Source organism: Heterocephalus glaber, unplaced genomic scaffold (genome assembly GCF_053883595.1).
Source record: "Heterocephalus glaber isolate CG9 unplaced genomic scaffold, H.glaber_assembly_v1.0 deba00001444, whole genome shotgun sequence".
NCBI lineage: Eukaryota > Metazoa > Chordata > Mammalia > Rodentia > Bathyergidae > Heterocephalus > Heterocephalus glaber.
The window spans coordinates 16944611-16971834 of record NW_028258297.1 but is presented as its reverse complement, the minus strand read 5'-3'; the positions used below and the strand labels follow the sequence as shown (position 1 = coordinate 16971834).

General features: G+C 39.4%; 1 protein-coding gene across 2 annotated transcripts; it reads right to left on the bottom strand.

Moving 5' to 3' along the window:
- Window positions 1–7695: 7695 nt before the first annotated feature.
- Window positions 7696–26968, bottom strand: Ldhb (lactate dehydrogenase B). 2 transcript variants are annotated; one of them, NM_001303308.1, is given in 8 exon segments: window positions 7696–8059; window positions 9362–9485; window positions 11262–11379; window positions 12375–12548; window positions 14638–14811; window positions 16964–17081; window positions 23825–23959; window positions 26924–26968. In NM_001303308.1, coding segments are annotated over 7 exon segments (1005 nt in total). In that variant the 5' UTR covers window positions 23954–23959; window positions 26924–26968; the 3' UTR covers window positions 7696–7891.
- Window positions 26969–27224: the final 256 nt, after the last annotated feature.

Here is a 27224-nt window from a genome sequence, read left to right as displayed (position 1 = left end):
TCAGCTACCATTCCAGTGTGGAGCAAAATATTCAGTAAAATTTTGGAGATGTTGGCTGTGGCAGCTTTTTGTGCAACTTCATTTAGTACACCCTGTGTTCTTAAGACAATATTTCAAATTGCTTACAATGATCCGTCGGACAGTGGTATGATAGGGTTAAAAAATAAAAAAAGAACAGAGATAAACACATCCAGGAATAAGCTTAAAACTAAACACCGTCATAACTTTAAACTTTTTGCAGTGTGAATTTGCCTTAAAATTTGCCAAGGCTCTTATTAGTCCACATAAAACAGGAAATTATTTCTCTGATTCTACTTTCAATGTTCATAAATTTTTAGAACATCAGTTTCTCAGTAGATCTGGTTTTCATATTTAAATGAAATACATTTTTATTTTTAAAATGGCCTTACTATTTCTATATGAGTTAAGGCCATTGAGAAGAGCGTTTAAAAGGCATTTAACTGGGCTGGTGGCACATGCCTATAATCCCAGCACTTTTTGAAGCTGAGGCAGGAGGACAGCAAACTCAAACCCATTCTGGGCAACTTAGTGACAGTGAGACCCTGTCTGAAAATTTGAAAAGATCAAAAAGGAGAAAAGGCCAGAAATATACCTTAGTGTGAAGGCCTTGGACTTAAACCCTAGTACCTTGGAGGGGCACTTCATTTTAGGGTGATATGTAAAAATCTATTGAGTTTATAAAGTTTTCAAAATTAACATTAAAATGTTTTCTTATTCATGTACATAGATAATATTTTATAATAATATTTAGACTTCACATGGGCTTTGTGGTGTGTGTGTATGTATGTGTGTACTTTTCTTTCTTTTCTATTTTGAATCAGGGTCTCATTAAGTCATTAAATTATCCAGGCTGGGCTCCAACTTGTGATCCTCCTGCTTCAGCCTCCCACAGTTTTGGGGCTATAGGCATGTACTACCACCCCCAGCTAACATGGGCTTTTAAATACTATCCAAAATGTGTTCTGTTACTAGGTAGCTGAGCAATATTCATTAAAAGCCTGTTTGTGCAGTGTCATGGTAGCAATCTTCTCTCCCATCCTGCTTGAATGCTAATATTAAGGATATAAACAAATCATAACGAACGGTTAAATTTTAAATAAATGCCTGGTGATGCTTCCTTGCAAAGCCCTTGGTTAATATGTATGTGTTATTTGTGTCGACTGTTAAAAGTAGCCTAGTTATTGCTCTTAGAATTATGCAGTGACTAGAAATGACCACTGGAGCCATGGCATGAGGTGACAGCCCAGCCGTCCAGGAGCAGGCACAGGTGGGGGGGGCATGACTTGCAGGCCACCCTCTAGCTCCTCACAGCTATGCGAACTTGCCTGGCAACCCTCGGTGTTGTGCAGTGTCGGTGGCCAAATATCATCTCAGTGGAGCAAACAAGTGATGACCTGGGTATGAGTTGTCCTTACCTTCTGATTTATTTTCCCCTTGGGGAGAAAACTTTCCTGCATGATTTAACCCTTCGAAACCTTTAGATTTTCTACGTTTCCTAGATAATTGTTTTTACCCAAACCCAGAGTCATCTTAGAATAGTCTCAATCAGCCATGTAGCTGTTCTTCTTTGATCTCTAATAAGAAAACTTGTGGGTGTGGGATTTAGCTCAGTGGCACCGCACCTGCCTCAGAAGTGCAAGGTCCTGAGTTCGATCCCCAGTACAAAAACAAAAAGAAAGAAAAAACTTCTTGGCTCTTTCCAAAATAAATTTAGTTAAATCTGAATCTTAGGGACGGGAGAATTTACTTATCTCCATATAAAACAGTTAAATCTATTGGTGTTTTACATTGTAATGTTTGACCTTTATTATCTGAGCACAGATAAATTAATACAAGATATGTAAAGAGAACAACCATTCTGGATTAAGAGGTAATAATCTAGAAATAAACACAGGTCTCAGTTTACCCTGAAATGTAGCATCTATTCAGACAGAGCCTGTTTGATGAGCTCTAAAGGGGAAACAGAATTATTCGCTATAACTAATGCTTATTATGTTATATGATGAAGATATATTTGTAACATTTAATAGCATTTCAGACTTTCCTAAAGAGAGAATTAGCTGACCTTGAAAAAGCCTCGTGAACCCTGGCTTCTATGAACAATGGCCAATAGGTCTGGCAATCTGATTGCATGGGTGGCTTTACTTTGCGATGTAGGGAAGAACTTTGTGGGGAGAAAAATCATCGCTGGAGCTTTCAGAATGTCTGTAAAGGACACATTATAAAATAAAAGAACTTAGTGTTTCACAGTGTAGGAGGGTGACAGAAAGCAAGAAGACAGTCCACTAGAATTTCTGAAGACTTCAATGGCTCTGCTATTATTTTTGACTTACAGAGGCCTCCTTGAAAAAACTTTCCAACATTTCTTTTTTCAATAAAAAATAGTAAACAACATGTTCACACAGTTCAAGAGCTAAAAAGTAGAAAAAGTATACCTCATAATGCTCCTTTCCATCCGCCCGGGGCTCACGATTCTCCCTTCCCCCCAACTCCGCCCCCTGAACTTTAAAGTTATATAGACTTTTTTTGTAGCCTGACAATTTTCAATGCATATGTAATCAAACATAAAATATATTCTTTTTCTTCCTCAGCCTCTCTGCATGCTACTCTTTTCACTTACCACACACATCCTTCTAATATGTAGACAGCACGTTCACTCTTATACAACAGAATAGTATTCCACTGAATGAATAGAAAAACTTTAACAATCCCTATGGATAGACACTTCAGTTTTTTAAATATCTTTCACCATTATAAACAATTCAGCCTGAATACAGTATGTTGCTCTTGTGCTAGTGTGTAAGATTAATTCTCCAACATGGCACTGAGTATAAGGCTTATGTTTGCGGATGTTGATAGATATTGGTACATTGCCCTCCATCAGGGTTAGACCGGTTCATGCTCTTTCCAGCAATTTATGAGTTCCATTTCCCCACAAATAATAGAGTGTGTTATTAGACATTTGGATTTTTCTTATTCTGAGGTGAAAAAGGACCTATCAGTCTACTTTTAGTTTGCACTTCTTATGAATGAATTTTTTCACATATTTAACAGCAACTTGATTTGTTTTTAATGACCTGTTTATTCATATCCTTTTGACTCTTTCCCATGGCATTTCCAAATCATTTTCTAAGATTTTTTTTTTTAATTTTTGAGACAGTGTCTCACTAAGTTTCTGAGTTGCTCAGGCTGGGCTCAAAGTTTTAATCCTTCTGCTTCGATCTCCCAGAGTGCTGGGATTACAGGCATGTGTCACCACACTTGGCTGTCAATTTCCAAGAATTTTTTGCACAGTAAGACAGTTCAGCCTTTGCCTGAGATATGAGTTAGTATTTTTGCCTTACTGATCATTGTCATTTGAATTTGCTTATATTGTTTCTCAAGGAGAAATTCTGTTTCTGTGGTATAAGTGAACCAGGCTTATCTTAATGATTCTAGATTTTGAATCTAAGAAAAGTCTTTCTCTCAAAATTAAAATGATCATTATGTACTGTAAATATGTACTAGTAAAAATTTTAAAAATGTAAAGAGAAAAAAATCCTTCTAAATGTCAAGGTAATGAAAGAGTGCACTATGTTTTTTCTTTTAGAACTTTCTTCTTTTCTTTTCTTTTTGTATTCTTTTATTGGTACATTGTAGGTATAAAACACAATTACATTTCTCATTGGGAATTGTACCTTTACATAATGCATCTTGGTTCTTATTTTTTCCCCATTCCTAGCCCTCCCTTCACGCCCTCCACCCTTCGCTATTTACAAAGACTTTATTTCCATTTTTTCCATTTCTCATCATTTTTTCCTTTCCTTTCTTTCCTTTCCCCTGCCCCTCCCACTACCCCTACCCCTTTGGACCTTTTCTTCCTATTTTACATTATTGATTATTCATTCTAATCATTGGTACATTTTAGGTATACAATATAATGACATTCATCATTGGAAATTTGCACCTTTACATAGTCTCTCTTGGTTCTTATTTTTCACCCTTGCCCAGCCCTCCCTTCAGCCCCTCCAGTCCTTCCTATTTACAAAGATTTTGTTCCTATTTTTCCATTTTCTCATATTAATCCCATTCCCTTCTATCCTTTCCTCTAGCCCTCCCACTTCCTTCCCCTTTGCCCCTTTTCTTCCTATTTCACATTACCTATTATACATTTAGTCCTTACTTACACTTTCAGTTTCTCACACCAGAGAAACTATTCGGTATTTACACATCTGTGTCCTATTTATTTCACTTAAGAGTATCGCCTCAATGTGCATCCACTTAGCTATAAATGTCTCTAATTTCTCATTTTTTATGGCTGAGTAGTACTGCATTTTATTAAAAAACCACATTTTCTTTATCCAGTCTCCAGTTGATAGGCATTTGGGCTGTTTCCAAGTTTTAGCTATTACAAACTGTGCTGCTATGAACATGGGTGCACATATATCACTGTGGTATGATTCTTTTAATTCTTTGGGGAAGATCCCCAGCAGTGGAATAGTGGGGTCCAATGGGACTTCCAGTCCTAGTTCTTTGAGGTATCTCTATACTGATTTCCACAGTGCTTGCACCAGTCTACACTCCCATCAGCAGTGGAGCAGGGTTCCTCTTTCTCCACAGCCCCACCAGCATTTGTTATTGGTTGATTTCATGAGAGCAGCCATTCTTTCTGGAGTGAAGTGAAATCTCAGTGTTGTTTTCATTTGCATCTCTTGAATGACCCGTGATGTTGAACATTTTTTCATGTATTTATTTGCTATTTCTACTTCTTTGTGTGAGAAATGTCTGTTCATTTCAGATGCCCATTTTCGGATTGGGTCTTTAAATTTGGGAGGTCTGATCTTTTTAAGTTCTTTATAGATTTGAGATAGTAGACCTTTGTCTGAGGAAGAGCAGGTGAAGATATTTTCCCCACATCGTGGGTTGTCTCTTCACACTGCTGGTGGTTTCTCTTGCTGTGCAGAAGCCTTTTAATAAGAAGAGATCCCATTTGTTGATTGTTTGTGCTAGTTCACAGGCAACTGAGGTTTTGTTCATAAAATCTTTTCCTACACTGATGTCTTCAAGGGTTCTACCTAACCTCTGTTCCAACTGGTAGAACGTTCTTTTCTTTCTGCATTTAAAGTTGATCAGTGTAGATTTGTCTGGTTTAGGGTTTGAGATGTGTATACTCACCTTTTTCCATTTATGTTTTGGGGTATATTCCTCTTCATTTATATAAATTCTATTTTTCTAAATTATTTCCATTAAAACTCTCTTAAATTCACACAATTTGGCTTGGAGAATTGTCACAACACTTAGTATTTTAGCACTGGACTGTTTACCAAAGTCTAATATTTGGAAATCAGTGTAGTGCCTTATTTACTGTAGTAAACATATAAATACCATTTATGTCTTGTTTCCTTGAAGACATGGGCTACATCTTATTTCTACCATGGCACCCGTATGGGTTACTTATCCTCAATAAACATTTATTAGGTACTTTAATGTTATGGCTTCCTCTATTAATTCTTGCCTTAATTTTGTTCATATAGAATTATGTGTTCCAAAGCTAGGTAAGAAATCCCTGGTTCTCCTGAGCTCTCAGTTTGCAAGTTCTGGACTGGCATTTCTGTGTGGGACCTCCAGTAATAAGAGGGAGCAGGTTGAACCTGTATTAAAATAAAAAGGTAGTAATTTTCCCCCAGAAGATCTGCATTCAACACCAACAAACAAAAAAACCCACTTCACTGTGGAGACCGGAGGAGAAATGAGGCCCTAATTAGTCTCCTCTGAGAGCACAAAGGAGAGGCTGCGCTCAGGGGTGATTGCCTATTAGGGAAAACTTAAAACAGCTGAGGTTAAGTTGCTTACCAGGGAATGTACTGATGGATATGGGAATGACAGTGAAAAGCAGACGAGTCTCGTGTTACTTTGGCTGCTTGTGGCCGTGTTTGGGTGAATAAAGGCAAGAGGAGCCAAAGGCTTGGGGGTCCTCTGCCTACTAAGAGGCAAGAGCCTCTGTCTGGCCACTTGTTAAGCTGACTCTGAGTCTCCTTGTCATTTGTCCTCATTTGCCCCTGGGTCAGGGAGAACTAAATAGCGGGTCTAGGTTCCATAAGGCCAGCTGGGTGGGTTGGCAACTCTTCACTAAGGCAGAATCTAGTGTAATAGAAAGCTTTTATTAGTTGTTGGGAGGCAGTACAATGAGGAAATGAAAAGAATTGCAAATCGCATGTCAGGATTTGAGGATTCTGGTTCCTGCTCACCCAAAAGAAAGAACAACTATTGATGTTTTTGTTGTTGTTTTACCACCCAGTATCTGTTTCTCCCCAAGTCTAGAGATAATACCTTTAATTTCTTCTGGTACCCATCCCTTCCTCCATTCTCTGCTTGTGGGCCTTGGCTAGAGAAAAGCCAAGTCACCAGTCAGTGAGAACACCATCTCCCAGGCCAGAGAAGGCTTAAGAGGTACATTTTACTCAACAAGACCCAGAATGAGGCAGTAAGATATTTTCTGAAGTTTTTGAGGAAAACATTGGATAGTTTCCTATTAATCTTTAAAAAGTGAAGCTACAATACTGTAATTGCTATTGACAATGTATCACCCCACAGAAACTGAGAATTACATAAACATACACCTTTTCTCTGGGTGGATGCTGCCTTGGGCTCCAGCCAGATGAAGGTTTTCCTGGTGTTGGGAAGGATGCGTTTCTTTTCTTTCTCTGGTCTGGAGGTTCTCTGGAGAATGGTCAGTGCATGTATGATGTGGCCCCTCTTGGTTTCTGGCCAGAGTTAAGTGCATTTGATGGCCCCTGATGAAGTATTTTTGGAAGATGACTATCCCATAACCTCAGTTTATCAAGGACTTGATGAGTTTCCATCCCATCCCATGCCGGTGACTGCAATATCAGTACTGAGGTTCTCCCAGGGAATCGGCTGTTTCGTACCTGAAATCATCTTTGTGCCAATGTTATCAGAGTTGGAAACTTCAATTCTTGTGGCCTCTACAGTCCCCCGAGCAATGCTGATACTTAAAAAGTCAAATAGATCTTTCTGCACCTGAGATTTCAGAAGCAAGTAATTTCCAGAAGTTTGGCCACACCAGTTTGACATGTTAGGAGCTGCATATGCTTAAGGAGCCTGCTTATCTCGCATTTTTAAAATGTTTTAAATAATTCAGGTTTGGTTTTTTTTGGTACCGGGGATCAAACTCACAACCCTGCAATGGGGAGGCAGGCGCAGTGTCACTGAGCTAAATCCCCAGCCAAATCATTCAAGGGTTAATGGTCTGTCCTTTTGTGGTTTTAAGATCCCTTATTAAGAAGGATGAAAGAACTTCCTGCTTTTAACTTTGTGAGGAGATATAATAAAATGTTGTCTCTTTAAAAAATAAACTTACATATAGAAGAGTTACACAGAGTTGGAGAAAACCTTCATGATCTTGATGACTTTTTTTTGGTCCTTGAATATAGTTTTGCTTAATGCCAGTTCATACATCAATAATCCCACCCTCCTTTTTTGGTTTGTTTTAGCCAGTTTGAGGAAATACTAGCCGAACGATCCACCAAAGTACTTGAGTCTCTCTTCTGTAAAATAACTTAGGCAAAAATCACTTGCAGTTTCAAACTTATGTGAGATCAAAGTACAGTGGACCCTTGACTTATGAACTCAATCTTTCAGAAACTATCAAGGAAGGAATCCCAGAAACAGAAGCACACTACAATAGTTAATTTTATTTGTTCAAGAGGTCATATTGCTAGCATTAATCCCAGCCTGGGCTTTGATTCTGTGAGTTCCTATAAGATATTAAGGAAGAAGCAAACTGTGACCCGTGCAGGTGGATGAAGGCTAAAGGCTCAGGATTAGTCACAGGGTAGTTTTTCAACTTCTACAGCTTAGAACACAGTAGTCACAGGTCTTTCAGGTCCTTCTGGATGTCCCACAGGGTATCCGCACTTTTCTTGAGCTGGGCAACCTCTTCATCCTTCAGCTTCTGGTTGATGACGCTGGTTAATCCCCGAGCATTCAGGATGCAGGGGAGGCTCAGGAAGACTTCGTTCTCAATGCTGTACATGCCCTGCAGGAACAGCAAAAGCATTTAAAGCAAGACACAAAACCCTCAGTCAACAAGACTGATCGAAGCAGCTAGGAACAGAAAGAACCCCAGGGAATTTGATACGCGCGCACACACACATTCTCTAACCAGATTCTCATCACTTATAAGTCTCTACTTCTCCTATAATTTACACTTTAAAGTAGGTTTTATGTGTGGAGTATGCACCATATGCTATAATAAAAACAAATAGCTGCAAGAATAATGATTGTATTGAATTATCCTGAATATGTTTTAGTAAACAATTCTCTCTGCTTGAATACACTTTTAATAAAATTTGACAGAACTCTTCAAATGACTTTCACCTGTGATTCTTATGGATTACTTTCCAAGAATCCTTAAATTTCTTACAGATTTTTAGTTAGGAAAGGAATTTAATAGATAGTAATATTTAATAGTTAGAACAAAAGGTTACATCCAACTTAGGAGATGTTAAGTAATAACTGGAGGCCACTACTAAGAAAGATTTAAGATAAAAATAGTAGGTTCTAAAATACTTTACCAGTTTGTATAAAGTAATTTATTCCCAAAGTCAATTTTACCATACAACCAATCAGATTTAGTTATATTAAACAAGTTACTTCAATGTAATTTTAACAACTTTTAATTTCATAGTTTTATATATATACAAAAGCAGAATAAACTAATTCCTATGTATGTGCTCTAAAACTCAGCAGTTACCAATTTTTGCCATGTTTTAGTTTCTATAGTATTTTAAAACAAACATCTAAATCACGTTTTACCTCTACATCTTCTGCATCTCTCTCTTCTACATGTTTCTTTTAATGTACTGCATTCCCTCCTTACTTTTTCACTCCTAGCACTGACTCACGGAAAATGAGTCACTTGTTGTACACAATGCTTTACTACAATTTTACTTTTGTTTAATCACTTTCTACTTAATCATTTTGTGTTTGCTCCATAGCTTTTAAATTAAACTAAATTTGCTAAGGTAGCAAAGGCTACCTGAAAAGCGAACGACAGCTCCTGACCCCAGTTTGAAGTGAATATTTACGTATTCAAACAATCACACACTATAAGGATGTGCTGAAGGAGTCAGAGTTAATATTTCATTTGCCACATCGTACAAGGAAGAATAATAAAAAATGACCAATGTCTCGGGTTCTATAAGCTTGGACTCTAGTCCTAGGCATCTGTGGAAAGGGGACAAAGTTTACAGAAAGGGTTGAGACACAGAAATAACTGTGGAGAGTAACATTACCTCACACTTCAGAAATCATATCATTTTTTACTAGTTTGTCCTACCTTCACCATGGTTGACACTGGATGAATCCTGGATAGATTTTTCAAGATGGACTCAATGAGGTCAGCCACACTTAAGCCAATGGCCCAGTTGGTGTATCCTTTTAGCTTGATGACTTCATAGGCACTAAGGAAAAAGTAAAGCATAAATGATCACTGAAACCAGACTCCCTGGATTTAACTCTTGCTCTATTCCTTACTGCCTGTTAATCTTGGGCACATTAACATTTCTTGCCACAGTGTTATTTTCTTTAAAATAACAGTGTTATCTATTTTGTAATTTTTTAATGTGTGTTAAATGAATTAATAAACAAATATTCTTCACTTAAGGACCTGCTTAACAAGTGTTAAGACTTATAACCAAGGCATGCTACTCAGACTTATGACCCGCTGCTTGGATTTACAACATGTCTTTTTTTGTTACAGTTCTGTACAACTTGTTTTTAGAGCCTCAGTGCCTTTTTTTTGGCACCAGGGATCGAACTTGGGACCTTGTGCTTTTGAGGCAGGTGGCAGAACAACTGAGCTAAATCCCCAGCCCCCTCAATGCCTTGTTTTAGGTATAGTACACTGTGTTTATATGGTATTGTAATTTTTGTGGCACATGGTATTGTAAATTTTGTTGGTTGTTGCTATTATTTTACGTTCTGCTACACATCACAGTACTACATGAAAGAGTTATGCAAATAAAAGCAAAGTCATCAAGCTGGAGTTTCCTTTGACTATTTCTTTCTTCTGAATATTGTAAGGTACATATTATACACAATTCCTCATTTTGCAATCCATTCATGTAATGACCCAGTCTTGGGAACAAAACTCAGTTGTTAAATGAGGAGCGTCTAACTCCACATGTAGAAAGTATAAGGCTGTCAGTACTACATGCAGGCAGTACATAAATATTTTGATAAATTTAAACAGCTAAGTGAATATCTATAAAGTCGTATGGTAGAATGCACACTTTCCAATCAGTATAATTCATACATGAATGTATTTACTAACAACTAAGGAATCAGAGAACAATGAAAGTGAAAGAACAAAATGTGCCTTGATTATGAGGTTCCACTTGCCACTGTCACCTAATATTATGATCAGCTAACTTGACAAGTGATGATAATATCCTACCTGGCGATTTCCAGGTAAGAGTACAAATTATACACCTCACAGTTCACGAAGGCATTGTTACCCGACAAGCGGCAGGAATCATTCTCACCGAGTATCAGGAAATTAGGGCTTAATGTAATCTGCCACTGACCAGAAGGTCTTTTATTTAGAACAAAAACCAGGATTATGTTAATTGATATTCTAATGACATTTTCAACTTTAAAAAATTCTTTTTCTTTATATACAGGTCAAATTCCTAAAACAAAAAAAAATCATTAAAATTGAACTAAACAAAACTGTTCCACATTTGAGCTAGCACTTAGTCTTCTTGCAAAAATTCCCTGCCAATAATAACATTTATTGAATATTTTATCAAAGAAAGGGTGTGGGGACATCTATAGTTGAGAGAGGAAAGATAAGTATAGAACAGGTTGAATATTTTCAACAATGTGTCAAGGACTTTTTTCAAGCAATCATGAGACTTAAGAGGTTTATACTACCTTTTGAGATAAATCGACCTTATTTGATAATGGGAGAGAAGGTGAACGCCCTTCTCACTAGTTAATTCTGGGTTCCGCTCTGGTCACCTTTATAACAACCTTCTCTAGAGAGAAAATATTTGCTCTCCTTAGGGAGATTGGTGGAACAAGTCTGACCAGTCTATGCCAGTCTTGCTTGCTTCCAAAGATAACTATGTACTGACTACATGAAGTTTATGAGCAGGTAGCCATGAGAATTATTTATAATTTTATCTAAGTCAACAGGACATTAATCATCCTAAATCAAGATCCCTTCCACTTACCTTTCCACCACCATCTTATGCACTTCCTTCCAGTTTTCACTATCATTGTCAGTGCCCATTTCTGGATTCAGTTCCTGGAGGGAAACACCTGCTACATTCACACCACTCCACACAGCCACTGTAAGAAGAAAGGAAAAGAAAAAAAAGACAAGCATTTGAGGTATTTCTGTTTTGTAAATCTTAGTTCAGATTTCACCTCTGAAATCTGAACTCACCCAGCTGGTACCCAGCTGGTACCGCTCCAATGCCAAGTGACTCCCTGTACAGTCTACCATTTTGTTGGACATCTGGTCTGACATCTGCTTTCAAATGGCAACACATCTAACCTCTAAATTTTCAACAAATTTGGCACAAAATAAGCTTTGTATCAAAGTTACAAGGAATATGAGATTTTTTAATCTGCTTCTTGGTTTGTGAAATCACAAGAGTCTAGCTCAGGACCATCCTAAACTTCTAATTTGAAAAGTTTTACATTTTCCTCCTGCCTGTTTTTTTTCTAATATAAGATTTTTTTCTTCTAAAGTTAAAAAAAATCTTGGATAAGACCTCAAAAAGTATAATTATACCCACATAAAGTATAATTTTGAAAATGCAAAAAAAAATAAATAAGGGTCTACCTACTTAAAGGGCTACAAGTACAGGTATGCGACCTGGATGCTGAAACTTAGGTTATGTATTCCTGAGAGACCTCTGGAGGGGAACATGAAAGACTCAGGAAATCCGAGCAAAAGCATAAGTAAAGTCTAGTATTGCTGAAACAGCCGTGAAGGAAAGCTGCCCATGGACAATAAAACTCTCTTCAGAACACCAGTTCTGACAGGTAAAGCATTTTCATGGTCCTTAATAAAATCCATGAAATCTGAGTTATCATGCCCATGTGATAATTCTTTTTCACTTCATGTAGACAATACAGATCAATATGGAAATTAATAAGAAAGAGACAAGAGAAAAAAAGGAGTAAACGGTAAAGCAAATGAGAACAAAATAGAATTAACTATACTATTTTTAAAATTTTTCTGAAGCACATCAAAGGGTATAAACATAAAATTTAAAATCAAAAATCCAGAAAAACAAGACCATAAGAACACAATAAATATTTTCTAATTTTTTTACCACTTGAGTCTCCATGTTCTCCCAGAATCCATCCATGGCAACTGCTGGGATGAATGCCAAGTTTTTCAGCCATAAGATAGCGAAATCTAGCAGAATCCAGATTGCATCCACTTCCAATCACACGGTGCTTGGGCAATCCACTTAGTTTCCAGGTAACATAAGTTAGAATGTCCACTAAATGTTTAAGAGAAAAAAAAATACAGGTAAGCAAATCAAAGCTGATTTCAATTAGTGGTTGCCCTGGCTTCCTCCTTCCCCACTTCCTCGTTCCCCAAATGAGATGTGGCCAGAAAGACAGAAATATTTATTTCCTTGGTTATGAGATATTGTTCTGTTAACTACTGTGATCCACAAGGCATTAAAATGTTCTATTTACTGGAGATCTATGATGTATCCTTTGTTTCCATGCAGCACAACCCCACATCTTCACAGAGGTAAAATTTTGCTGGTCCACCGATCTGAAAATAAAAATCTAGGGTGTTGGAGGCTGGAGATGTAGCTCAGTGTGAAGGCCCTGGGTTCTATCCTCAGTACCCTTAAATCAGTCAACCAATCAATGAAAAGAAGGTGAGAAGCCGGAAGTCAATCCTGCAGTCTCCACCTCCCTACTCACCTACAGACCCTGGCTAAGGTACTTTAAGGGGCTTTTCGACTAGCTAATCTCCCTTCCCTGATAAATGTGATTCACTAGCAGTGACTCCCTGGCAAGTTAGATTTCGAAGCTATCCCTAGAAAGTTATTTCATCAGTGACGCCTGCCTGAGGCTGAGGAAACAAGAACTTAATACAGTGATTTGTCCTTCCTATTCTATACCTATCTTCCACATTTATATTTATATACAAGACTACATGATTTAGTAAGCCCCAATCTAGGTGTGCAGAGAATAAGAATAATTCTGAAATAATCTCCATCATTGCTGGTTCTCAACTCTCAATATTTAATACACTGCAGGGGTTTCCTTCTCTCATTCTCAGTCTTTCCCTAGGTGAAGTATCAGAGACAATTTGTTTTACCTTTTTGTCAATAGCTCTCCTATGCTCAGCAACAAGCAGTAAGTTTGATAGCAAACAATAAGTTTGATTATAAACAAAAGGAAGTGTGAAATATAATGAATTTTAATCACTTGGGCTGTCAAAAGACAAAGCTACAATTTAAATATCTTAATTGGCTTTATTTTTGATTCTAGAACCAGGTGATACTTTATTTCATAAAACAGATTAAACGTTTTATTGGGCTAAGCAGAAATGTTCGGTTTAACAAATAAAGGATAACAAAAACAGGAACAAAAGAAAAGTGAAGTTGGTTATTTAAAAGTTACTTTCTTTGTAAACATTAGAAAATAACTGGGAAATTTCAGACTATATTTTTTGTGAGGATTAAATGGCATGCCAACTGATACTGGTCCTTCGGGGAAATGTGGCTGTTATCTCCCTAGTTCTGATTTTCATGGCCAATAAATAGCTTGGTTTCAGCACGTGATGCAGAGCTTTGGCATGAGTGACTCCATTTGGACTTTTAGCCTTGTCTGTTGGAGCTCCACACAGAAGCTTAGCCCCAAACTCTGGCCTCCTGTAATTTTTAATTAATAAAGCTAGAGGAGTAGCATCATTTCCAGTGATAAATTTTAATGTTTATTCTGCAGATGTATTTAGCAAGGAAAACAGTCTTTGTGTCACAACATTTGTTGTTAGCAACTTTTGTCTGTCAATATGGTCCATTTTTATTTTTAAAACCAAATTGATCAGGAATGTTTTTGAATTCTCTTCAAATTCAGTCAACTCAGAATTTAGAGATAAGGGTGCTAGAATGAGTTTTCCAAAAAATAGGTCAAAATGTTTCTTACAAATTGAGGCCACATTCAAATGATTCATTCCCTTCATATTCTTTTCCAAAACAACCTTTTTAAAAAATATAAAAGCCCTTCAACTCTATAAAAACCTAGATAAGACAAAAAGATGAAGTTTCATCATCAACAAAACTATCCTGGGCAGGGGATTTAGCTCAGTGGTGCCACCGCCTGCCTGGAAAGTGCAAAGTCCTGAGTTCGATCCCTGGTACCAAAAAAACCTATCCTCACATTTTGAAAACTTGGCCTGGAACCCTGTCATTCTGTGAACACCATCTTTTCGTTGTCAGCAAACAGAAGACATAGGAACCGCTTCTGTGAGTGAACACAGGGACTGATTTTAAGGCCAAAGCATCAAGTGCCCCCCAACACTGAACTTAATCAATAGAACCAAGATGGAAAATGCTGTAATAATACCCGGGTTGGAAACCACAATTATGATGCAGTCAGGACTGTACTTGACAATCTGAGGAATAATGAACTTGAAGACATTCACGTTTCTCTGCACCAGATTGAGACGGCTCTCCCCTTCTTGCTGACGGACTCCAGCGGTGACCACCACAATCTTCGAATTGGCAGTCACAGAATAATCTCGAAAAAGAAAGGGAGAAAAACATACCTTAAATACACCTTTCCATCAAAATATGCCATATTCAGTGTGCTCTACAGCCTAACCACAAATGAGCTTCTAGAATTTAAGAATTAAGTTTTCCTGAGCCTGGTGAGGTTGGCCTGTAATCCCAGCACACTGAGAGGCTGAGGCAGGAGGATTATAAATTTGAGCCCAGCACGGATGACTTAGGGAGACACTGTCTTAAAACAAAAAATAAAAACAGGCTGAGGATGTAGCTAATTGCAAAGACCTAGGTTCAATGCCTAGTCCGGCAATACATAAACAGGTTTCCTTATTAAAAGGTTTTGAAGTGCAATACTCTTGCAGCTACTTTTTTTCCCTCTAGCTACACTGAAGTGATCCAACTAAAATTAGCTCAGAAAATGAATTTGGGAAATAAAGTTGACCCTAAATTATGTGTGTGTGTGGCTAAGAAATTCATTGGATTTTCAATAATAAATTGAAACACTGACAGTGAGTAAGAAATCCAGTAAGTAGACTTCCAACAGAATTTTAAAAAATCAATGTGTTCCTAATTTAGTAAAATGAAAAAGCAGGCACTAAAAGAAAACAAAAATCAATTTTAAATTGCTCCTAGGTATATGATGCTAAATAAATCTACAGGAAGGCACTTTGTTTTTGGCTAGAAACTAAAACCTCAGAGTGCTGATATTTAATATTTTGAAAGCTTATTCACTTTTTAGCAATGAGTTTCCCTGAAGAATCTATCTTTTTTGCGAAGGAACAGTATCTTTTTTCAAAACATACAGACTTGAGGATTTAATGTGGTCATTATGCACAATAGTCATACATGACTCATACAATTAAGCTGGTTGCAATGTGACTGTAGACACTGATAAACACTCCTCTCCCGTGTAACAGAGGGAAAACAGTGTCTACAGCTCATGGGGCTGCTGTGAAGATGAAGCCGGATGAGCTAAAGCATGGAAAATGCTTCCGGCAGTACTGAGGATGTTACTAATTCCATGAACAGTAGCTATCAATGCCTTCTTTCTTTCTTTCTTTTTTTTTTTTTTTTTTGGTACCGGGGATGAACTCGGGTTCTTGCGCTCGCACAGCAGGCAGCGAAACCACTGAGCTAAATCCCCGGCCCCTAATGCTTTCTTCAAGGCACCCAAACTAACATCCCCAGTTAAAGAAGAAACTGCTGCCACTAAATGCACCAAGGAGGAGAAGTCATTTTTGGGCAGGAAGTGAGAAAAGTGGAACGTAGGTTGTGCTCAGCTCTTGAACATCTGCTAGGCCCTGTCAGAGGTTGGAATATAAACAAACCTGTATCAAAAGACAGGAAATCTTTTAAAGAAATGAATACATTTAGAAAAAAACCTATGCTTTAGAAACAATGATAACAACTGCAGCAGCGAGGAACACGAGTACGTGATCAGTTTCCCCTTGGGTTTCCGGTGAGAAAAGGTCCGCTGGCTCTGTGCACCTTTTAAGGAGTTTCTAGAGATCGGTGAAGGAAAACTGGCATGTAGGAAAAACATCATGTTGCTGCGGACAACAAACTGTGCAACAACTCTCTGTGTAAAAACTGGCTGTTTTCTCTTAATGAAACATACCTAGGCTCAGTTTTGGCTAATACATTCATTTCTAGTTACTGGCCATTAAGAAGCGAATGTAAAATTAATATATTAGGAATGAAAAGTAGAATCTCATAAGGAAAGAAAAATTTTTAAATTAAAAAAGGGAAAGAATTAGAATTAGAAGGAAATTTTGTAGGATCTGAAATTATTAAAACAGATCATGAACATTTGATTGTTTTTTAAAATTGTTATATATATCTCAATAAGGCTGTTTAAAAAAGGAACAAAAATACCACAGCTCAATGGGATGTGAACATTTGATTGTTAACAGTCACTAAAATAACTTCCAAACTTTCAAAATGACTTAATTAAGGCCAGGGATCTGGCTCAGTGGCTCCGCCACCTGCCTCGAAAGCGCAAGGTCCCGAGTTCAATCCCTGGTACCAAAAAAAGACTTAATTAAGAAAGAAGTTTAGTACAATAGTAGAGTGCATGCTGCCTAGCATGTGCAAGGCCCTGGGCTCCATACCCAGCACCACAAATAATACAGAAACACATAATAGTAGTAATAAATTAAGACTACCTTTATCTGCCACAATCTTAGATGTCTGAAGAAACAAGCTTCCATGCTGCAGATCCATCATTTCCCCTTTGAGTTTATCTTCCAAAACATCCACAAGAGCAAGTTCATCAGCCAGAGACTATAAACACAAAAGCAGGTGTTAACACCCTAAGCCACACTAGGGTGTGGCACAATCCAACTCAGAAAGACCTTTTAAATGGCTAAACACCAACTGGCTAAAATCCTCAAGAGCTTCACCTTGGAGTCAGGTACTCAACCAGGATTCAAGTAACATGATACAATTGTGTTTCAGAATATCTAAGCTTGAAGATTGCTTAGGAAACCAAAAGAGAGAGGCTGGGAATGCAAGTCTTCACATTAAGGGGAGGAGGTGATGTGAGGGAGAGAGAGCAAGAGAGGCTGAGACTGATCTAGACCCAAAGCAGCCTTGGGAAGTGTTACCCTGACAGCACCTCGCTTCACAATTTCAGATTTGGTCTAAATCAACGAGGGTGGGAGTTCACTTTAGAGCAGGACTTGAACTCCTGGTGAAGCTTGGAATGCTAAGGTTAGCTCTGATCAATTCAGATGTCTTGGTGGGGAAAGGGAGAAAAGTCTTACGGATGGCAGCGTCTAGTGCCAGTACGTCTCATCCATCCCAATCTGCGCCTCTGAATCTCTCCTCATCTTGGATTCTCATTTTCAGTTCCAACTGTCATTGCTTTCCTGCCCCCCTCAACCAAGATAAACTCTACATCAATAAATATACTATTTTCCCAGCACTCGGGAGGCAGAGGCAGGAGGATCGCTGCAAGTTCGAGGCCAGTCTGGGTTACATAGTGAGTTCAGGACCAAGCTGAACTACAAAGTGAGACCCTCCATCAAAAAAAAAAAAGAAAGAAAAAAAGAAAAAATAAATAAACTGTTTAATCTTGACCTAGCATTACAATTTCATATGTTCTCTGAATCTTTAAATGATAGTAGGAGAAAAAAAAAAAAGCAAAACAAAGTATTCTCCCTTTCAGAAAGCAAGTATGTTCTTCAGCCAGTCCTAGATGTTCTTGTAAGACGAGGTGGTTCTATCTAAATGCATCTAACCAACCTTTCTGCTTTGAAATTCCTTTATATTACAGAAGCCTATAATTCACAAGCTATTTAAAAAGTAGATAACCTTCCTATTGCAACACCACTAAAGACTTCGCATCTATGGTTTTCTAGGGCTGTTAACAAAATAATCAGTAATATATCAATACTGGAATTCACTATCAAATGTAAATGCCTCCTCCGAGAACAGCAGTGTGATCAGCTACCAGGGGAAGACAGCTGACTGTGAACAAGGTGGGTCGCTGGGTTCAAGAAGCAACCCTGAAGGATCAGGTGAAGCAGGCCAGGTGGAAGTTGGGGCAGGGGAAGGCAAGGCCAGCAGGGGAGGAGAAACACAGAGATGAGATAGCCAGTAAGGGAACTTGACCTACTTTAGCTTGCTGCATAAAACAGATCCTGCTTCCTGCAGGAGAAGTGAGAATAGCCAGGGTCCCCAGTGGCTAGAATGTTGAGTTGCTGGACAGCCTCAAAAGGTGACTCACAGTAGGCTTGCTTGGGAGGGCTTCTTTTCGATGAGTCTCCTTGGGACCGAATGTGTTCTTAGTTCTATGCAACTGAACTGGAGTACTTGCAAGTGTTTGAAATGACCAATTTCTAAGTTGGGGAATACTTAGGAACTATTTTCTCATTTCCGTGTAGTCGTTTCCTCTGGAGATTCTACATTCATGAATTAAACCGACCTCACATCAGAAATATTCTTTGAAGAAATCTGCAATTATGGTACACAGTACAGGTTTCTTTTCTTGTCATTATTCCCTGAACTATAGCAAGTACTGACATAGCACGTAGATTGCTTCAAGCATTACAAGTAATCGAGATGACTTAAAGTATACAGGAGGATATGCATAGCTTATATGTAAATACTCTATATACCATTTTATACAATATCCTTAAAGATTCTTGGATTTTGGTATCTATAGGGATCTTAGAACCAAACTCCCAAAGATGCTAGGTGTTGTCTATCAAATACCAGCATTAATTGTGATCCATTTTTACTTAAACATATTTTGACATTTATAAAACCATGGTGTTCTTTTACAGTCTCTGAGAAGATCACACAAAATGCTCCTTTGTATTTAAGTACAAAATTAATACAATGTAGCTTAAAAATAGTAGCAGCATTCTATGAAGGTGCTGAGCACTAGAAATATCCATCAGTCTTATTTTAGTAACATCACATGTGCTGCTGAACAACAGAGCAGCACAGCTCAGGGCTTGAGTAGAAGAGGATGTCACCAGATGTCAGATCCTACCTCTTTCAGTGGTGGAATGAACTGGCTGAGAAGCGCCTATTTAGCTGACTAGGAAGGAAATGATCTAACACTTAAAAAAAACCAAAACACTGTAGGGCTGAATTTAGTTGGATCTGCATGACTGAATGTCCTCCAAGGACAGAGGAAAACAAATAAAAGATGTTTGGCCAAGTCTTAATACTGTTGTTTGTGTCAAATCTGCCGCTATATTCACATGTTTTATCACCCATGAATTTATCTTATTTATATTTAACTTGTGCTGTTAAGTATATTTAAAGTTATTTAAAATAGCAAAAGCAGCAATCTCACTAAGGAGCAAGGTCAGTTAGAAGGCAAGAATATCACTGCTGAAATCTTGTTTAATCTGTAACAAAACTGGTTTTAATCTCAAATTCCTTGGAGACCAGACACAGCATATAACTGCCACCAGGGTCTTAATATTTCAGTTACATTTTTATATTCAAGTTTTTAGTCTAGTCTGCATGAAATTTTGTGGGAGGAAAAGGTATAATTTCTTTTCCAAATAATTAACTAGTTGGACAAGCACCATTTATTCAAGAATTTGTTTTTCTTCCTCTTTGAAATGTCACTTTTACCTTATCATGAATATAATTTTGTTCACTTTGGGCTTCTAGTCTGTTCCAAAGCACGCATTTTAACTATGTACCACTTTTCTGGGGGGTGGGTAGGTATTTTGAGACAGGGTTTAACTATGAAGTTCAGGCTGGCAGCAAACTCCTGGTGATCCTCCTGCTTCAGCCACCCAAGCTCTGGGATTGCAAGTATGTGCCACCATGCCCAGCGTGGAGCATTTTTAAGTCAACCCTTACACTGCAAAAACTACTTTGCAACATTACTGCCTTGTTTATTACCACAAGAACAGTGGCTACAGCTGACTGAAGGAAACACAGACACTCAAATCCCCAGGGTGGTGGTTCACACCTGTAATCCCAGCACTCAGGAGGCTGAGGCAGGAGGATCACAAATTCAAGGCCAGCCTGGTGAGGCCCTGCCTCAAAAACCAAACCAAAACAAAAAAGACACTTAAACTGAAAGAGCGGGCCGAGGAGGCTTAGGCTTGTGATAATCTCACCAGGAAGCTCTGTAGGACCCTGTCCACACGATGAGGTTGGCACACAAATGAGGGCATTTCATACTGGGCAGCAGAAGTCATGAAAAAGCAAACTGACAAAGTCTAAGCACCGTTCATCAGTAGTAACAAGAGTACTCCTTAGTTTAATAAATTTTTACTAACGAATATGCCAGACGTTTTTCTACTTCTCAAGAACAGAGTGGAGAACAAATGCAGCAGCCCCCGGGCTCACAAAATGTACAAGGAAGGGAATGGGAACTAAACTAACAAAGTGAGGTGATTTCTGACGACGGAAGTGCTGTAAGGGCACTGGGCAAGGTGATGTGAAAGTGACTCAGAAGCTCAGGGGAGATCTTTCTGCACCCGAATAACAAGAGCCGACTGTTTTATTAAAGCTCCCTGCAGCTCTTATATAAGCAGTGGGGATGGTGTCCGCACAAGCAGGAAAAGAACCCAACATCCAAGTGGAGTCTAGCGTGGGCAGATGCCTGCTCCCCTGATCTCTGATCCCGCAACCGACTGCTTTTGGTAACAGCCATGTGTGGCCCCTAAAACACAACAGTCACAGGCTCAGAAAGTCCAGAGCTGATGCTTAGCTGTCACTGTGATCTTAGTCATCTTGCTTAGCCCTTGTGAGCTTTTCCCCCCAACATAATACAGAGACAACACCACCTGACAATAGGTTTCAGGGAGGAATAAATGCAGAAATATACAAACACCTGGCTAAGGGCATAGCTAGTATTTCATCAACACATTTACATTTTTAACAGCTTAAAGAAATACTGGCATAGGAAATAAGACACTGGAGTCACTATGGTTCGATTTCAAAGTCCTGGGTTCAAAATCACATGGTCCCTATCTTACCATGGTTTGACTTAAAATTTTGTTTTGACTTTCTAACGGTGGAAAAGCATAGACATCCAATCGGAAACACACTTTGAATTCTGCATTTGGATCTTTCATTTTAAGATGTTTTTCTTTTTTAGGGCTGGGGATTTAGCTCAGTGGCACCGTGCCTGGCTGGCAAACACGAGGTCTTGAGTTCAATCCCCAGTACAAAAAAAAAAAAAGATTTTGTCTTTTTAAAATTCCTTTAAAAACATTTTTTATTGGTACATTTTAGATATACATATATATATATATATATATATATATATACACACATACATACATACATAATGATCACACTCATCATAGGGAATTTGTACCTGGACATGATGTATCTTGCTGCTTCTTCTTTTCCCATTTCCCTCCCCTCTCATCAACCTCTCCTTCCCCTTCTTATTTATAAAAACTTTGTTTCCATTTTTTTCCTTGTATTCTCTCTGTGTTTCTTGAATTTAGATCTTGTCCTGACTTAGTGATATGCAGTAAGATACTCTGCTGGCTGGTGACACTGGACAGCAGCAGGGAGCCGAAAGTCCCCTGGCATCGTGTGCTCCGGGCACTGTGTTGCTTAGCTACGATGCTCAGCAGGTCGGGTATATTAAATGCATTCTGAGTCATAATTAATACTCTAAGTTTAAGGATTTATCTTGAATTAGTCAAGGGGAATCAGTATAGCTCTTAGCACTACCAGCAGTGTGACTGTGGACAGGCTCTGTGATTTCTTTAGCCTCAGCAACCTTACCTGAAAAAGGGATATGAAGAATTCCCATCTCTGGATTGTTTCAAATGAAGCATTTTATTTAAAATACTTTGAATACAGTATGTGTTCCATATATACTTTTTTAAAGAAATAGAAGCCAAAATATTTGTTTTTACTGGAAGGAATAAGGACCACTCTATTGTGATTAAGTTCCTCTTTATTTGGGAAGCAGCTACCTCAAATCGCAGGCACCTAGACAATAAAACGTCGCTGGGCCAGGCATAGTGGCACATGCCTGTAACCCTAGCTACCCAGGAGCCTGAGGCAGGAAGATAAAAAGTTCAAGGCCAACCTGGGCAACTTAAGTATGACCCTGTCTCGAAATAAAAATTTTCAGAAATCTCAGTAGTACATTGCTTGCCTATCACATACAATGCAATGGTTTCCACCCCCAGTACTACAAAGAAATAAAATAAAATTTCACTGTTGTATGCTTTATATTTCAATTGATTTGACAACTGTTTTTCAGTAAAGATTCAGAATATATTCCCTTAAACTTTAAAGAGCTGATAGTGTAGTTCAGTGGTAAAATGCTTGCCTAGTATACACAAAGCCTTGGGTTCGATCCTTAGCACCACAGGGGAAAAACATTTGCAAAAAGAAATGCACTTGTGGAGGAATTACTCAGGCAGCCTCCACACGACACAAAGGGGGCAGTGTGTGCTGCTGAGGGAAAAGCAGAGCTTGTTTGCTTTCCTTTTTGGTCTTTCTTCCTACATTTAATGCAGGCATTAAAAAAAAAAGGAATCCATGCAGTACAGCAAATAAGAAAAGAGCTTCTCTCCTCAAAAGTCCTTGGGAACGAAAGAAAGCTGTATTTGAACTGCAAGGGTATACATGAAGCAAACCCAAAGTCTATGGAGGTTGGAGGGGTAAAAGCTTGAGAAGCTGAAGGCACTAATGGTATCAACACTCAGGACGAGAACTGTCAGGATGATGTGAGAGACGTCTTCTTAGGAAATGTTTCCTGAGGGACTTAGAAGTAACAGCATCATCATGCCTGCAACTTATTCCAATGGTTAGAAAAAAAGATGGAAAGTGTATATAATATTTTTAATATTCTTAGAAATTTTCTGTAGATGTGAAATCATTTCAAAATGAAACTATGGTTGAAAGTTTGAAAAGGACAGTAAGATATTTTTCCCAAACTCAAAAAGCCACTGTGCTGATTACTTTCTTAGTTAGAGAGAAACCTTCATAGTGAAGAAATATCTCAGTCACCCGTCTAACCATGGAATTAATTTCACCACCTCCAATAAGAACACGAGTTGAACATCACGTGCCTTCTGATGCGATTCCCCAAGAAGCTGGTTTTAATCCCCCCAAACTTTAACCTGAACTACATGACTCCAAAATGCCAAACAAACATAAATAGGACATTCTACAAGACTGACCTGCACCCTACAAAAACATCAATGACAAAGGACCAAAAAAAGCAAAAGAGGCTGGGTCCGGCCAGGAGTAGAGCTCAGGGGCAGAGCACTCAGTAAGCATTCCTGAGGCCCTGGGTTCAATCCCCAGCACCACTAAGAAAAAAAAAAAAGCTAACATTTCAAGACTTCAGAAAAATAAAGAGACATGATAAGTATATAAAATATATACAACCTCACATTGAGGTGAAAACAGGTATAAGGAATATGACTGTGACAACATGGAGAATGTGAATATGAATGCTACATCATACTACATAATATTGCTGTAATGATGCTAAGTTCCCTGAATACAGTAACTCTATTGTGGTTAAACAGGTAGAACGGAACTCTCTTAGCACTGTGGAAACGTACCTTTCCCAGAATGCTGATGGCACACGCCATACCTACTTGTCCAACCCCCACTACTGTGATCTTGTTGTTCGGCACGCCTGCCTCTTCCTCAGCAACGGGTGCAATGAGTTTTTCCTTGAGGGTTGCCATTTTACACTGCAAGAAAAGAATGAAAACACTGTACAGATGGCCACACCTAAAATCTGAATGGGAACCATTTTAGATGTCACCATTCCAATTCTGAACTGCAGTTAAAATGAAACCAATGCTATTATTCTAGAACTCAGAATACACTTCAAGGAACCATGTGACCCATTTAAAGAAAGATTTAATTCAAGGAAAATCCTTCATGAAGGCCCTTAAAAACTCCAGCCTAGAATTCCTTTTGAGCATTCAGCAAGTTGTAATCATTGGTCTTTTTAAACTTCTTTTTTTATTTGTGGCCCTGGAGATTGGTCCTACTACCTTCCCACTGAGGCACATCCCCGGGTCCCCCCTTTTATTCTGAGGCAGGGTTTCCTAAAGTTGCCAGGCTACATTCGACCCTTCAATCTGGCTGCCTCAGCCTCTCCAGAGTGCTGGGATGACATGTGAACCGTTAGTTTTATAATCATTTTTGTTGTAACCATTTATTTACTGGCTAAGAGACCTAAACATTTGTAGTTAAATAAGCTAATTTGTTTATTTTGCTCCTATAAAGAATATACCTATATGTAACTAGGTAAACTTATTAATCCATATTAAGCATAGTCAAAAAAATATAGCAAGTTTTGAATACAATTCCCACTACAAATAGTTACTATTGCTCTTGGAAGATACGAAGGAAGTTCTTTTACTTTACATCTCATATAAAATATGTCACAGGATACTGAATATTCTACGTGCTTAATAAATACATGATGACAATAAAATGGTAATGAATAAAGTTTGTGCAGAATCTACAAAAACATTAATCTGAATTTCTTTCAGTGTACCTTGGAAACTTCTTAGAAGGTGGGCAGGTACTTAATATATTTTCTTTTCAGGGGTCACATTAAGAGAATCAACCTTTGAATTGGTTTCTTTCCAATTATCCAAAATTACACAAAACAAAATTTTAAAACATGCAAACATGCTATAAAACATTTTTTACAATAACATCTAATTTATCTACACCATCACGTTAATTTTGATGTGACTGAAAAAAATGGCAAAATTTATTGAAATAAAGATCAATTCCATGGCAATATAGTACACAAAATGTACTGCTCTGCCTTCTAAATAGACAGGGTATGGGCCGTAAATAAATCCCTTTTTTCCACTAGGACTGGGGATCAATCCCAGGTCCTTTACACCAAATTGTATCTCCAGCCCTTTTTATTTTGACCCAGGGTCTCAATACATTGCCAAGACTGGGCTCAAACCTGAGATCCTTCTGCCTCAGCCTCCCAGAGTCCTGGGATTACAGGACGACTCAGTAAAAAGTAAAGTTTTTTACTTTTTATGCTAGACAGTTGCATCTGAGATGGCTGTCCCTGTTTGAAACTAAGCCAATTCATCCTAGTCTTGGTTTTGCTTCCAATTTGGAATAAACCAAGTAAAAATACCAGGCATAGTAGCGGTATTTGTAAGAGTTAGGAAGGCTCTCAATTGGAATAAAGCACCTGAATTGAGAAACAACCCAGTAATAACATTTTCTCAAGTCACTAAGGGGTATTTACAGTTCTCTGCTGGATGCTAAAGAGAAAAGACACATTGTCATCAAAGGGTCCCCACAAATGGATAACCTTAAAATGAAATCCAAACATGTCCTGCATTTTGAGCAGAATCAGATGAATGCTTCATCTCTACTTGCTGAACTCAGTTACAAATGCATATTTTCCCCTACTCAAATTTATTTTTGTTAATTGGTTTAAAATCTTCAGGTGCACACAGGGGTTCTGGGAAGTAGTAGAAAACAAAAATGCAGAAATGGTTGCTATTATAAATGCAGGTGAGTTTTTCAAACAAATCTTTTACATTAGTCTGGGTAATTTCAGAAACTATAGTTTAGAGGCCAACATAGATTCTTTCAGATCTTTGTAGAAAAAATGCTCTTTTAAATTTTTTCCTGAGAAGAAAGTGGTTTGCATTATATTCAGGCAAGGGACAAATCAGTGTTGGCTGGAAGGAAAATGAATAATAATAAACAGTATAAAAAGAGCCCAGGACTCTTGGACTTTTACATCTCCCACTCCCCTGGACATAAGTAAACTGGGTGTACAAGCCTGTAATCCCAGCACTGTGGAGGCTGAGGCAGGAGGATCCCTAGTTCAGATTTAAACCCAACCAGGACAATTTGGTGACTAAGCAAGACCCCGTCCCCAAATAAAAAATAAAAATGGGTTAGCTCAGTGTGAAGGCCCTGGTATCAATCCCCAATACCGCAAAAATACAGTGCCTCTGCTCCTCCTCTGCCACAAGGCGGGCCTGCCAGCAACCAGCATGGTTGGAGGCCAAAAAACAAGGAGCCACCTCTTCCCTCAGGCGCAGGCACTCAAAACAGCAGGTCAAGAGGGCAGGCAGCAAGCATAGATCTCCTCAGGTAAGGCCCCTGGGAACTTGTCTGGGCCTTTCCCTGAGCACCCAGGGCTGGCAAAGCAAACAAAGCAGCTGAGCATCCGGATAAAGGGCAGCTAGCAAAGCACCGAGCTCAGGGCCGGCTGCGCAAAGCAGCAGCGAACTCGCGGAGGAACCGAAGCCTCGGCCCAGCCCAGCACACTCGGGCGCATCCTCCGAGATCACCCTGAGAATCCAGGGATCGTCCACCCTCACCTTCCACGCTCCCGCCAGCGCCCCGGGGTTTCCGTGCCCGACCGGAGGCCACCGAGAGCGTGGGAGAACCAGGTTTTCGCTGCAAACGCAACAGGTCTCTGCCCCGACTGAACACAGGCCGGGGTCCTGCCTGCAGCGGTGCAGAGCTCGGGGTGCTGCCGCAGGGCAGCCGCCGCTCCCGCCGTCCGCGAGCCGAGCCCGGGCCCAGCCGGGGATGCTCTGGGCCGGGGCCCCCGGTGCTCCTGGGTCCTGCCGCACCGTCACCCCCCTGCGCACGTCCCACCCAGGGTGTCCACGGTCAGGACCCGGGGTGGGGGCGAGACCTACCCGGAGAGGAAGCCCGGAGCGCTGCGGCGGCCGCGGAGATGCCAGCGTCTGCAGCGCGTCTGCAGCGCGCAGCCGGGGAGCGGGCGCCCCCTCCGCCTCCTCCGTTGTGATTGGAACCGGAGCCCGCCCGCCCCCTCCTCGGCTCGCTCAATCGCCTCGCAGGACGAGGGCTGGAGCCCCCCCCCCCCCCCTTACCCGGCGGAGGTCACCTTCGGCGGCCTTTCCGCGCCGCTCTCCAGCTCCCCCAGCTCGCCCGCTCCTCCGCGGGCAGATTCAGTCCACACGGAGATACAGTTCTGGG

What these genes read in the sequence shown, in the direction of transcription:
- Ldhb (XM_087213419.1), bottom strand. Translation starts at nt 23,953, where the DNA reads ATGGCAACCCTCAAGGAAAAACTCATTGCACCCGTTGCTGAGGAAGAG. An exon ending in TAAGATTGTGGCAGATAAAG is followed by an intron (nt 14,812 to 16,963) that starts GTAGTCTTAATT and finishes TTCTTTTTCGAG; the next exon opens with ATTATTCTGTGACTGCCAAT. An exon ending in AGAACATGGAGACTCAAGTG is followed by an intron (nt 11,380 to 12,374) that starts GTAAAAAAATTA and finishes TTCTTCTTACAG; the next exon opens with TGGCTGTGTGGAGTGGTGTG.